At 43.8% G+C, this 13,574-nt stretch overlaps 1 protein-coding gene and 1 long non-coding RNA gene across 3 annotated transcripts; both read left to right on the forward strand.

Moving 5' to 3' along the window:
• The first annotated feature begins 755 nt into the window (after positions 1–755).
• On the forward strand, positions 756–9,595 carry LOC110496823 (leukotriene B4 receptor 1-like). 2 transcript variants are annotated; one of them, XM_036952897.1, is made up of 7 exons: positions 756–1,100; positions 2,070–2,178; positions 2,405–2,539; positions 4,491–4,661; positions 5,138–5,234; positions 5,469–5,581; positions 6,304–9,595. In XM_036952897.1, exon 7 carries the CDS (start codon positions 7,776–7,778, stop codon positions 8,661–8,663), a length of 888 nt encoding a protein of 295 aa, XP_036808792.1. In that variant the 5' UTR covers positions 756–1,100; positions 2,070–2,178; positions 2,405–2,539; positions 4,491–4,661; positions 5,138–5,234; positions 5,469–5,581; positions 6,304–7,775; the 3' UTR covers positions 8,664–9,595. The 2 variants fall into 2 exon arrangements, with proteins under 2 accessions (XP_036808792.1, XP_036808791.1); XM_036952896.1 differs by lacking the exon at positions 756–1,100 and having other exon boundaries at positions 1,921–2,178.
• Positions 9,596–10,460: 865 nt separating this feature from the next.
• LOC110496936 lies at positions 10,461–12,106 on the forward strand. Its single transcript, XR_002469627.2, has 3 exons — positions 10,461–10,890; positions 11,346–11,439; positions 11,734–12,106. It is a non-coding gene; the product is annotated as an uncharacterized LOC110496936 (long non-coding RNA).
• The last annotated feature ends 1,468 nt before the right edge of the window (positions 12,107–13,574 follow it).

The following is a 13,574-nucleotide window of genomic DNA, read 5'->3' on the forward strand; positions in this document are numbered from 1 at the left end:
CAAAATTTGAGCGAAATAAGCTTTTTGTGCAAATGGAAAATCATGAGGATCTTTTATTTCAGCTCATGAAACCAACACTGTACATGTTGTGTTTATATTTTTGTTCAGTGTAGATTACAACATTCCATGTAGCTAGCTAACACAACAAGGAGAGAGAGAAAAAAGACAGGAGGGGAGTCTCTATGAGCCTGGGAAGGATCCCACCGCTCTCACATGGTGCGTCTGTCTGTTTGTGTGTGTGCCTGCCTGCCTGTGTGTGTGTGTGTGTGTTTCCCTCAAACCTTGTCTATGTGTATGAAGTAAATAACTGTTCTTTGCAGGGAGGGCAATGTAATGATGCCCAAAGAGAGCCTGCCAACAAATGACTCCTTGCTCCCAGACCTGGACAAGCTAGACGTATGACACACAAACACCATGCACACTACGTCTCTTTCCTAACGTTTAAAAAAACTAAGATAGCCCAAAAACATCCATAAGCCTTTAACCCCTTAGCCGATTGCATGTCTGAAGGAACCAGATAGGTGTAAACAATATTGCCGAAACTCCCTGTATCCCGTTGGAAGGCTAGGTGGAGCCGCCTCCATATTACTTACACTGGTCCAATAATTGCTGTTCTTCAAACACCAAAGGTTTGGGGCTCAGTGCAAGAAAATTGGAGTTGTTGTTGGACCAGGCATAACAATTCTCATTCAAGTGTCTCATTCTGACAGTTAATTTTATGTCCAGAAGGGGGAGATATTGGCTGAGGTTGATTTGGACCCAACTCCAGTACCTCACTGTTCCGGTAAGGGTCGAAAAACTAAGCATTTTGCCACAGTGCAGGTGCTCTGTGGCAACAAAAAATAGGTGATTTATAAGTTAGCATACTATTATGGGTGTAATATATGTATGACCAGAAATGTGGTCAAAGAGGATCAGACCAAGAAACGAGCGGTTTTCTGTCACTGACACACTTCCTTTTCACCGAACCGAGTTTCCTGTGTAGGGGCGGTTGCCATGGAGACGGTGAACAGCGGCCTGCTGTGAGGGTATGGTCAGACTTCTTGAGGAGCCACCTGCACCCTCACACAATCTGTCATCCACGAGTACAACAACGATGGGTGAGAGCAAATAGTAACAGACACAAATAGTAACAGCCAAAGATGCACACCCAAAGAGTTGACGAGGTGGAGAACAGATAATGGACTTGAAATATTACATACGCTACATTATTCTCAGTGCCTTTCTTAGTCATATTGTGTGGCTGTGTCGATTCCAATTATTTTACACAGAGTACGGGTCGCCTACCGTAGAGCTAAAAACATTGAAGACAGTGTTGTCCAATCAGACATCAGCCAAGGCGCAAACAAGACCAGCCTCCTGCATATTCCCCCGGCAACAACAGGTGTGGCAATTGTACTCAATGCCAGTGTAACAGTATAACTTTAGACCGTCCCCTCGCCCATACCCGGGCGCGAACCAGGGACCCTCAACATCAACAACTCTTCGTTACCCATCGCTCCACAAAAGCCGCGGCCCTTGCAGAGCAAGGGGAACTACTACTTCAAGGTCTCAGAGCAAGTGGCGTCACCGATTGAAACGCTATTTAGCGCGTACCGCTAACTAAGCTAGCCGTTTCACATCCGTTACACCAGTACACCACACGTATGACCGGGTCGAGACATAAAAATCTACAGTACCATCCATTGTAATTCTCGCAATGTGATCTATGTGATTCGCTGCCTGTGCTGCTTATTTTACGTTGGAGTTACGCACTAGGTGGCAACATTGACCACAGCCTGAGTACCAACCTGTATGGTCTACCAGGCTGTCTCCCATTAGCACCACCAGCTGAAGAGAGTTTTCTACCTAATTGTCTTCCCCATGCCCTATATGAACTTGTCCATTCCTTTTGTGATTATTCTGAAGAAGGTCTTTTAATCTTGTCTAATAAAACAATGTATTGGTAAGCGAGCGGTGCGCCTTTTCCTGTCCAATGATGTCCACACAGAGTGCGTTTCCCATATACCACAGCAGAACTAACTTGGAATTCTTAGGAAAATAACTTCATTTTGGCATTGTGTCGCTAGGGAGGCCCACAATCTGGAAGTGTTTGGCCAGGGGGAGGCTCTGCTTCAGGGCTCAGTGCTGGAGGATCTAGAGGACAGAATACACTTCTTCATAGAGGGCTACCTACAGGTAACTGACTGGTGATCCTCTACCATGACTCTCCATTACGGGTTATCACCAACCCTCATTCTGCAAAAGTACAAGACTGGAATATCTAAAAAGATCCATATCCACCCAAATATACTTTGGTCTTTACAAAGGCCCCATTTGGTACAATCACTCCTTGAATGATTGATTTTCATCAGTTTGTCATCTCTCCTTTCTCCCTTCCTTCTGCCATCCCTCTCCCTCCCAGGGGTTCCAGGTGCTGTGTGACCTGGCCGATGGCTTCTCCGGCCTGGGTTCAAAGGTCACTGAGATGCTGCAGGACTCCTATGGGGGACGGGGCATCTTGAGCTGGGAACTTGCACCTGTTAGTCACCCAGACACAGTGAGTGACAAGAGGGAGGTTGTTTGCAGTGTATTTTCAGGCAGTTCCCGCCCAACCCCCCTCCTTCCCCCACCTCAACTACGGCATGATTCAGACAGACACCACTCTCTTTCTCTCATCTATCATCAATCAAACTTATTTATAAAGCCCTTCTTACATCAGCTGATGTCACAAAGTGCTGTACAGAAATCCAGCCTAAAACCCCAAACAAATTAGTGGATTCGGCTATTTCAGCCACACCCGTTGCTGACAGGTGTATAAAATTGAGCACACAGCCATGCTATTTCCATAGACAAACATTGGCAGTAGAATGGCCTTACTGAAAAACTCAGTGACTTTCAATGTGGAACCATCATAGGATACCACCTTTACAACAAGTCAGTTTGTTGAATTTCTGCCCTGCTAGAGCTGCACCTGTAAGTGCTGTTATTGTGAAGTGGAAACGTCTAGGAGCAATAACGGCTCAGCCACGAAGTGGTAGGCAACACAAGCTCACAGAATGGGACCACCGAATGTTGGAAGCGCGTACAAATCGCACACACTACTGAGTTCCAAACTGCCTCTGGAAGCAACGTCAGCACAAGAACTGTTCGTCGGGAGCTGTATGAAATAGGTTTCCATGGCCGAGCAGCTGCACACAAGCCTAAGATTTCAATGTGCATTGCCAAGCGTCAGCTGGAGTGGTGTAAAGCTCGCCACCACTGGACTGGAACAGTGGAAACACCTTCTATGGAGTGATGAATCACATTTCACCATCGAAGTCCGACGGACTAATCTGAGTTTGACGGATGACGGGGGAAATGCTACCTGCCCCAATGCATAGCGGCAACTGTAAAGTTTGGTGGATTAGGAATAATGGCCTGGGGCTATTATTCATGGTTCGGGCTAGGCCCCTTAGTGAAAGGAAATCTTAATGCTACAGCATACAATGACATTCTAGAGAATTCTGTGCTTCCAACTTTGTGACAACAGTTTGGGGAAGGCCCTTTCCATTTTCAACATGACAATGTCCCTGTGGCCAAAGTGAGGCCCATACAGAAATGGTTTGAGATCGGTGTGGATGAACTTGACTGGCCTGCACAAAACCCTGACCCTATCGAACACCTTTGGGATGAATTGGAACGCCGACTGCGAGCCAGGCCTAATGGCCCAACATTCGTGCCTGACGTCAATAATGCTCTTGTGGCTGAATGGAAGCAAGTCCGCGCAGCAAGGTTCCAACATCTAGTGGAAAGCCTTCCCAGAAGAGTGGAGGCTGTTATAGCTGAAAAGGATGGAACAACTCCATATTAATTTTGGAATGAGATGTTCAATGAGCAGGTGTGCACATACTTTTGGTCATGTAGTGTATATAGACTCGATTGAGCTGTAGTGCAAATGATTGACATCGCTCTCTCCCCTTGTTGCTTGAGAGGATTTTTTTTTTTGTGTGCCACCCCTAAGATGTCCGACAACCCCAAAAATGTGTATTTTTGTCTCCTCCATCCGTCGCTCTGGTACCACTCCAGCTCTGTGCTGGCTCTGGCCCTGGACTCCCTCACTGTTCCCTACCGGCTGAGGTACAACAGCGCCTCCATGTGGGAATTTGCCGAAGCACTAGCCGTGTCCGGGAGAAAGGAGAGTGCTGGGTGCTTTCTTTAACCAGGTCTCTACTGTATGTCAGAAAATATTGTATCCCAATGAGACTAATCTGGTTAAAAAAAATAAAAAAAAAATGTAATCAGGTACAAGTACTGGTTGGCTTCAGTTATCCCCCTCAAAGAAACCATTTGAAGGTATCGTCCAGGACACAAGATAACCATTATGTCTTCCCCACATAGCCTACTATATTTATCAGGTTTACTGTGTGTGTGTGAGACATTCGGGTTTTAGTCTGTTCTCTTCCGTTTGGTGCCTAATGAACATGACCGAGGTGTGTGTGTGTGTGCGCGCGTGTGTGTATGTTTCTCAGGTGGTGGCTGCGTACGGAGCCCTCCCCTTTCCTATGGCGCAGGGCAGCTCTCTCCCTGACACCCTGGGTGACTTGCTGTGGAAACCCCTATCGGCTTGCCCCGAGCAGGCCATGATTGACCGAAGCTGCACACAAGCTGCTCAAGGGTTTAGAGTTGCAGAGTCTGGTTAGGTGAGTCAAAGAACATGGCTGTTATGTTACTATTGCGTTACTCTGTCGACTGCAAGTGTATTTCTGGGGCATGGAGGCCTATGTGTACCAGTGGAGGCTGCTGAGGGGAGGACGGCTCATAATGATGGCTGGAACGGAGCGAATGGAATGGCATCAAACATTAGGAGACCATGTGTTTGTATTTGATACCATTCCACCAATTCCACTCCAGCCATTACCACAAGCCCATTCACCCCAATTAAGGTGCCACCAACCTCCTGTGATATGTACATCTGGGTATTCCAACACATAGGGTTTAGAGTTTTAGATGCAAAACGCCAATACCACTCCGGATGTGTATCAGAAAAGTGATTTTTGTCAGCGTTTTTCAAAGGTTGAATTAACATTGTTGCAGATGTATTCAATGGTTCTGAAGGTGTGTGGAAATGTTGCTGATGTTAATGTGCGTTGCTGTAACGTTGCGGTCCCATCTCCAGCCAGCTGAGACCAGGGATGCAGCCGCCCACCCCGCTGCATAGCCTTGATTGTAGGGAAGACGTGCTAGCCTCCTACATCAATGCCCACTACGCCTTGGTGAGTGTCAATCTCACATACACACTCCCATACAATACCACATGTATTCAAACACACACACACACACCAGCACGGACAATGTCACACACTCGCATACAGGCAGGCTCGGAGACATGGCCACATGCACGCATTAAACACACACTACTGTAGTATTTTGATAGCCTACACCGAACCAATCCTGCTGATTTTAAACCAGGAAAATCACAATTTACAATTTCTTTCTCCCCTGTGCAGTTCGGTCCAGCTTGTATCAAGCCCCAGTAAACTGACCCCGCCCTTCCCACAGATTTTCAGCCAGTCCCTGGGTCCCCAGGGCTTTCTGCAGAGTCAGGCCCCTCCCCCCAACTGTGAGTAAATCTAATCTTGATGTTTCTGGTCCATTTATCTGTGGTTTGTCCCGTATCTCTCACTCTCCGGATCTCTGTCTGCTCTTATCGAAGTCTGTCTCTGACTCGGTCCATGCCTCTGTTTCTGCTATCAAGTTTTATTAGTGCTATGTACACTTTCCAATGAAATGCTTACTTGCAGGTTCCTTCTCGACAATGCAACAACAATTATAAAATATACCAATATGAACATAACGTAAATGGCTCAGTAGAATGAAATATATATATATATATATATATATATATATATATATATATATATATATATATATATATATATATATATATATATATATATATATATATATATATATATATATATATATATATATATATATACAAATATTTTTGTATAATACGGGAAGGCAAAATGTATAGTACAATATTTACACATGTATCAGGGAAGGGGGATTGGGGGGCAAATGTTTTACATTTGGTAGTAGTATAATAGTAAACGCCATGTTGTCTGGCTACACAAGTGATTTGTATGTGGACATTCAACCCTTTGTCTTTCTCCCCGTCAGTCAGTTATATTTCTCTCACTGTGCCCAGATCTCTGCCTCACAATATCTATCATATCTATCACTAAACAATCTATTTTTATGCCTCACTATGCTTGTACCCAACAGTCTCTCATTATTGGCAGGTCCTTCCCTCTAACATTATTTCATTCTCTTCCACAGCGAGGTCCCCTAGTCTCCTCCTCCGGGTGCACACCTGCCTGCACTCGTCTCCGTCCCTGGGCCCGTGGCTGTTGGAGCTGCGGGGGGGGGGGGGGTCCAGGGCGCTGGCACCACGCTGCAGCTTCCTCTCCCGGGGTACTGAGCTGGCCGACTTTCAGGAGTATCGGGAGCAACTCGGCCTCCTTGTTCGCTGTTACCGTGACGATAGCAGAGGCATGATGCGACGATCGATTGACTGACATCCACAAGAGTAATTTTCTCTTTTCCGTCTTCTGCATTGTTAGCCCAGAACGATTCTGCACACTCCATACCATCCGAATAGATGGGTCTCGATGGACCGCGACTGGAATTGACAGACCCACCCGTCCACATTGTATAGTCACCAGAGGATCAACTCGAGATCATACAGACTCACTTAGACTTGATAAGGATTGGGGATTCTGGTTGGAAACAATGGACTCGCTGTTTGAGATGGTGACGGAGAACTGTTACCATAGAACATTGAGGTTTTAATTGACAAAAGATAATAGTTGGACAGTGAAACTAAGTCCTTATGAAATAAGAGAGAAAATAGGGTGATAGAATAAGAAAAGGTCAATGAAGGGAGAATATGGTAGGCTACATATGAGAACTGATAGTCACTTCCCCCTCAAGTTTCAGAGTTTATTCGCCATGTGCACAGGATACAACAGGTGTAAAACATTAGTGACATTTTTACTTTGATCTCTTTCCCAACAATGCAGTGATAATATAATTCCCCCAAAAATAATAAACCACAAGAATGGAAGTGTGTGTACACATAAATGTTAATCATACAAATGTCCAGTTGTCAATAGTTTCCCATATTGGGATAACATAAGATGGCAATCATGGTAAATGTATGCTAGAATCTGTGGCAGTGAGGAAATTAAAAGTGCAATTATGTTTGAAATGTAGTTTTTTCTATTCATGTCACTAGCTGGCAGCATTGAAGTATGGACATAAATTCACGGACAGACAAGAAAAAGCTGTTCCTTTAAGCACCAGCAACACCGAGATGGATTAAATCCATTACGCATTAATCTCTGTAAAACAGTTAAAATCATTTAAACAAGTTAAAATCATTAACGTTAAGAATCATTTAATGGGGGCAAAACATATTTAAAGATCTGTGTGGCCGGCCCCTTACATCTACAAGCGGCGTTCGATGTTTTGCCTATAGCTTGACACAATCTTCTCTGTCGTGTCTATTTGTGAGAATCGGGTTCGCTCCAGCCTGAATGACAAAATGGAAAGTATCTGTTAACCACACACCCACAGCTCATTCGGAGGAAGCTGGCCAGAAGCAGTTAACCCCTATCGCGTTTCATATCACCATGACAAGAGATCAAGAGAAGAGAAACTTGCGAGGATTTCAAAAACGAGAGACATAGAATTAGATGTCTAAAGTCTGTCTTCCAGATAGCTATTAGATCAATTATCTTTCACCGACTATGGACAACCTCAACTCCTCCAACACCTCCAGCTTGGACCCCACCTCCCCGGATTCGGGCCGCCTGATTTCGAGCATCGTCCTGGGGTTGTGCTGTGCGTTGGGCCTCCCTGGTAACATAGCTGTCCTGTTGTTCATCCTGCGCGGCTCGTCCCGACGCCCCAACTTTACCCTGTGCCTCATACTGAACCTGGCGTCCTCTGACATCTTATGCCTGGCCACTGTGCCCATGTGGATTTATTCTCTCCTGCACGGCTGGACTCTGGGCAGTGCCACCTGCAAGCTAGCCACCTTCCTGCTCTACCTCAGCCTGTACGCGAACGTGCTAACGGTCACTCTACTCGGTGTCCAGCGCTATCTCCAGGTGTTATACCCGCAAATGTGGAACCGGCTGGGGCGCAAGGGGAAGGCGGCGCTGGTCCTGGCCCTGTGGGGGCTCGCCTGCGCCCTGACTGCCCCCGCCGTGACCACTCGCTATGTGGGTGATGGCGAGCTCAAGTGCCGGAGACACAGTGAATCCGATGCTGAAAGAGTAGCGGTCCTCATTTTGGAGACCTTTCTGGGGTTTGTGGTCCCATTCTTTGTGCTGGTCACGTCCTACTGCTGCCTCCACCGGCGGGTGAACCAGACGGCGCTGTTCAACAGCGCCAGGTTGACGCGGCTGGTCACCAGTGTGCTGGTCGCCTTCTTTGTCCTCTGGGTCCCCGTGCACATTGTCAACATGGTGGACATTGCCGGCATGGTGCTGCGGGCTTCCCGGCCAGAGGCGTCGGCAGTGCTGCTGCGCCACAGGAGCGCGGCAGCACGTGTCGTCCGGAGCTTCACATTTGTCAACAGCTGCCTGGACCCCTTCCTGTACGCCTTCGCCTCACGGAGGAACTGGAAGTAGCCCAAGCGGGAAGCAGGCCACAAAGGTCTGAAGTCGTCCTCTGCAGGTGCGACAAAAGGGATGTGACTGGCATGCCAACCCATAACTCTAACCCTACCCATAACCAACCCCCCTAACCGTAACAAGTCCTTTCACCCCTGCTATTTGTCCTCAACAAAACCCACATTATTTGGTTGCTAAATCTGGGTCTGTATAGCCTGTACTGTCTGTGTATCCATAGATCACCAAAGGGACTAATCTAGGCTACCCTATCTCCCTTCAAGCTGACCACCGTTGGTGAAATCCTAAATTATATTGCTTCCGTGAGCTTTCTCATGCATAAATAAATTGGTAATGTTTTCATGATTAACTAGATTTTTGGTTTCTCTTGCAGTACACGTAGGCTACTTCTGCTTTGGTTCAGAGGAGCCCCAATTTCCCACTCTAAAAAATCAACTGGGGCATGTGTTTGATTAGCAAACTAGAAATATGTTTGCATTAAATTAATTAATCGTGTTTATGTTCATTGTTTGTTGTACATGACTCAAAGAAAATCCTGATGAATTAAATGAATTCATGTCAATCCAATGAGAATGAGGTCCCTCAAAACAATGACTCTGATATGGTTAGCTATTGAGCATGCTCCAAGCCCACCGGATGCACAAAAAGTTCGTAGGAGTGGGACGTTTCATGGACGAATAACCAGGACTTGCAAGAGTACTTTCACCTAATCGTTTGGCATCCTTGATATTAAGGGTAAGTAATTCAGACATATCTACATTAATTTATTTAGTTCAATAGGGTGAGTGATAAATAGTTATTCGACATTTGAGACATAAACTACATCATTATGGAAGAAGCCAACATTATCTGTGCATACAGTTGAAGTCAGAAGTTTACATACACTTAGTTTGGAGTCATTATTATTATTATATAATTAGTTTTTCCTTGGGAGCAAAACGCCTGAAGGTACCACGTTCATCTATACAAACAATAGTACGCAAGTATAAACACCATGGGACCACGTAGCCGTCATACCGCTTAGGAAGGAGACGCGTTCTGTCTCCTAGAGATGGACGTACTCTGGTGCAAAAAGTGCAACTCAATCCCAGAACAAAAGCAAAGGACCTTGTGAAGATGCTGGAGGAAACCGGTAAAAACTTATCTATATCCACAGTAAAACGAGTCCTATATCGACACAACCTAAAAGGCAAGGAAGAAGCCACTGCTCCAAAACCGCCATAAAAAAGCCAGACTACGGTTTGCAACTGCACATGTGGACAAAGATCATACTTTTTGGAGAAATGTCCTCTGGTCTGATGAAACAAAAATGGAACCGTTTGACCATAATGACCATCGTTATGTTTGAAGGAAAAAGGGTGACGCTTGCAAGCCGAAGAACCCCATGCTTCACGGTTGGGATGGTGGTGGCAGCATCATGTTGTGAGGGTGCTTTGCTGCAGGAGGGACTGGTGCATGCCACTAAATAGATGAGGGAGGAAAATGATGTGGATATATTGAAGCAAAATCTCAAGATATCAGTTAGGAAGTTAAAGCTTGGCCGCAAATGGGTCTTCCAAACGGACAATGACGCCAAGCATACTTCGAAAGTTGTGGCAAAATGGCTTAAGGACAACAATATCAAGGTATTGGAGTGGCCATCACAAAGCCCTGACCTCAATCCTATAGAGAATTTGTGGGCAGAACTGAAAAGGCGTGTGCGAGCAAGGAGGCCTACAAACCTGACTCAGTTACACCGGCTCTGTCAGGAGGAATGTGCCAAAATTCACCCAACTTGTTGTGGAAGGCTACCCAAAACGTTCGACCCCAAGTTAAACAATTTAGAGGCAATGCTACCAAATACTAATTGAGTGTATGTATACTTCTGACCCACAGGGAATGTGGGAATGATTGTTGCCTCTGATTATCCTCTGTAACAAGTGGACCAATAATCAGAGGCAACAATCGAAGCAGAGAACAATTTTCATGTGCATTTCCACCAATTACTTTTTTTACTGAGAAAGTCTGTGGTATTGCGTGAGGCCGATTGAGTACAAATGGGAAGATAAAACCAAACTTTCGTATCAAATTGCTACGTTTTTCTAAGGAGTTCATGCGCATATCAAATGTACCTCTATCTACATTCTTTTGCTGAGCTCGATCGGTACTCTCCACGCATGAAGGAGATCTTTTGACGCAAAGGTGGAGCGGCTGGAAGAATAACATCTCATGGTTGGCCATCTCCAAGGTTTGTATTAAAGTGGTTATGATTATAAAATGCTTTTTATGCCCCTGTCATTACAATTGCGTGAGCATAATTCTCTATACATATGGTAGGCAAATGTGCCAAGAGGTATGCAGGTTTTCACTTAATCAAAACACTTAATCATGTGATTATACTGATTACATCTGCTTCAGCCAGATATGAGGTAATTGGTAAACTCACATGGTGAACTTTTTGGTCAGAATGAAAAACCACCCTGTGTGTGTGGGGTTGCCTCATTTCGTGTTTTGATTTGGTTGAGATCTTGTGTAGATGTTGAGTACTAGTCTTTTGGGCTCCAGAGACCTAAGTATTGTCTACCACACCAATAACCTTGCTCAAAACTTGCAGTTTGCTATCAAGACTGCAGAGTTCTTTTTTTCAAACTGCTGCCTAAAATGCTGAATATTGTCAGAATGGGTTCCCTTTTTCCCCCTCAGGATGACCCAATTACATACAAGACGAGCATGTGTCATCAAGTCCTTGAGCACCTTCCTGAACGAAGACCATTAGAAACTTGTGACGGAATATCTGGTGAGTTACTACATACACTGATGTTACTTCCTTCCCTAGTTCTCCAATGAATGCTTTCAGTGCTCACTGGGATGTCCAACCTTATATTTCATGTTGTACTGTTTTTTTTTTTTTATAATGTATGTATCTGTATTACTTTGTACAGACTTAATTTGTTGACAATTTTATGAAGAAAATTATGTTTGTTTTACAATTGACAATTTTATGCTCAGCAATCAGCATATTTAACTTTGCCTTGCCTTGCCACACTTTGTCTAGACTCGGAAAATGTATTTGTCAGATTTTACTCCACAGAACACAGACCTTGAGTCCAACACTTCCATGGAGCTAACTGTAATGGGAGTGTATGTCATACAGAAGGAGGGTGTGGAGCCTGGAGATGACCCAGAGGACATCGGTGTGGAGGCCCTCGGTGGTTTGGGGAACATTGCGATGGCTTGTGCTCTGTTGTTTGGACTGATATACTGTTTGGACCTAAGCTACCCACCAGAGCTCAAATACACTTTTGAAGTCCTGCAGAAGATTGTTCTAAATCTGGACGTGCAGAGGTTGTCACAATCCCCCCCCAAAAAAACAAGCTCACTCCAGAAGCTTGAAGAAGACTGATATGCAGATTTTGCAGATCTGCAATGCAGTCGTGCACACATCTTTCTGGGTGATTTGTAAACTTTGTTTTGGCCTAAATAAAGTATATTTTGTAGATTCCAATGTATCATTTATTGCATTTTTATAAATGTGTTTTAAGAAGTTTAATTGTTGCACTTAGAATTTTAAAACTTGAAATGACATTAATGCTCAAATCCTGAAACAATGTTTTAAGCATGTTTTCTTAATGAGCCTCGATTATTTTGTTGGCAAAATATTCTACATGCATTTGTTACAAAAGTTGGAAAAAATTGTTGAACTTTAACCTTAAAGGACAAAAGTACACACATTTTGCAAGACTATTTGTAAACTCTGTTTTCTTGAATAATTATATGGTTAATATTTGACACAAACAAAATGAGTCTTGGCGAAAATTGGTTTAATTGGTGCGTTTCATTGAGTGCCGGAAGGAATTTAGTCACTTACTGTTTTAGTCAGTAATGAAGTTAAAAATGACAATATGCCAGTAGTAACTGACATATTGTGGAGATGTGTAAAAAAGACTGTAGAGATAATGATGGTAAAGATCTGGTGTAATGTTAGGTCCACAGGAGGTCAGAGTGTCTCTAGTTGCGTAATCCTTCTCGACTGAGTGAACATTGCTTTGGAAGTTCTTTCGTCTCCTACATGCATTGCTGTGTGTGGAAAGGTTCTAAAATGTACCTGTTATTTACTCAACTCGTTTAATCCTCTTGGTCTCTTAGCTTTGAAGTTTGCGTCAACCATCCTTCAGAACAGTGTGTTTGCAATTAGGACTGTTGGTTTGTATTCTCAGGTGGCATGGAGGTAAATTGAGGCCTGCTAATATAACTAAAGGGAAGTTTAGCATGAGATGGTTAAAGGGGAGAAAGCCGAGAAGAATAGGGATCTTGGCAGCTGTATGTTAAAGCCAAATATTAAATCAAATGTTTTTGCATGTTGTCTTTTTTTTATGTATGTTAGTGGATCTTTAGTAATTGAATTACACTGAATGCTTACTAGCAATGAAAACAACACTAATTGAAACATAAGATTAACATTATAACAGACAACCTATTCTAGTTCATACAACAAGGCTGAATGTTGTTGTACTGAAGTGTTTGACCAATGTAAACTAAACTGAAATTAATTTGACGAGACGAAGTAAAAAATTTAAAAAATCCAAAGGCAAATTAGTTGAATGTAAATATTAACATGACATTTCAGCCACAAATCTATGTGGTGTTCAAATAACACAATCAAGACAAATTGATTTTACTTGATTTGTTTAGATGTAATATAGGTAGAATGATTAAATTACTTTCATCCAATGATACTTTTTTTTGAGGGCATAAAGTGTCAGATTATTTTGTCATACTTGTGAAGTTGACTCATTTGAGCAGTAGAGAAACACTAGTTCTAATGAACAACATTTCTGCCTAAATAGATCAATAAGAGCATGCACTTCAAACCTTGCACCACTCTGATTTACAACATGGGTCTAACCATGTCAGTTTCAGTCTAAGCCACAA

The sequence above is a fragment of the Oncorhynchus mykiss genome, chromosome 18 (assembly GCF_013265735.2).
Source record: "Oncorhynchus mykiss isolate Arlee chromosome 18, USDA_OmykA_1.1, whole genome shotgun sequence".
In the NCBI taxonomy this organism is placed as follows: Eukaryota; Metazoa; Chordata; class Actinopteri; order Salmoniformes; family Salmonidae; genus Oncorhynchus; species Oncorhynchus mykiss.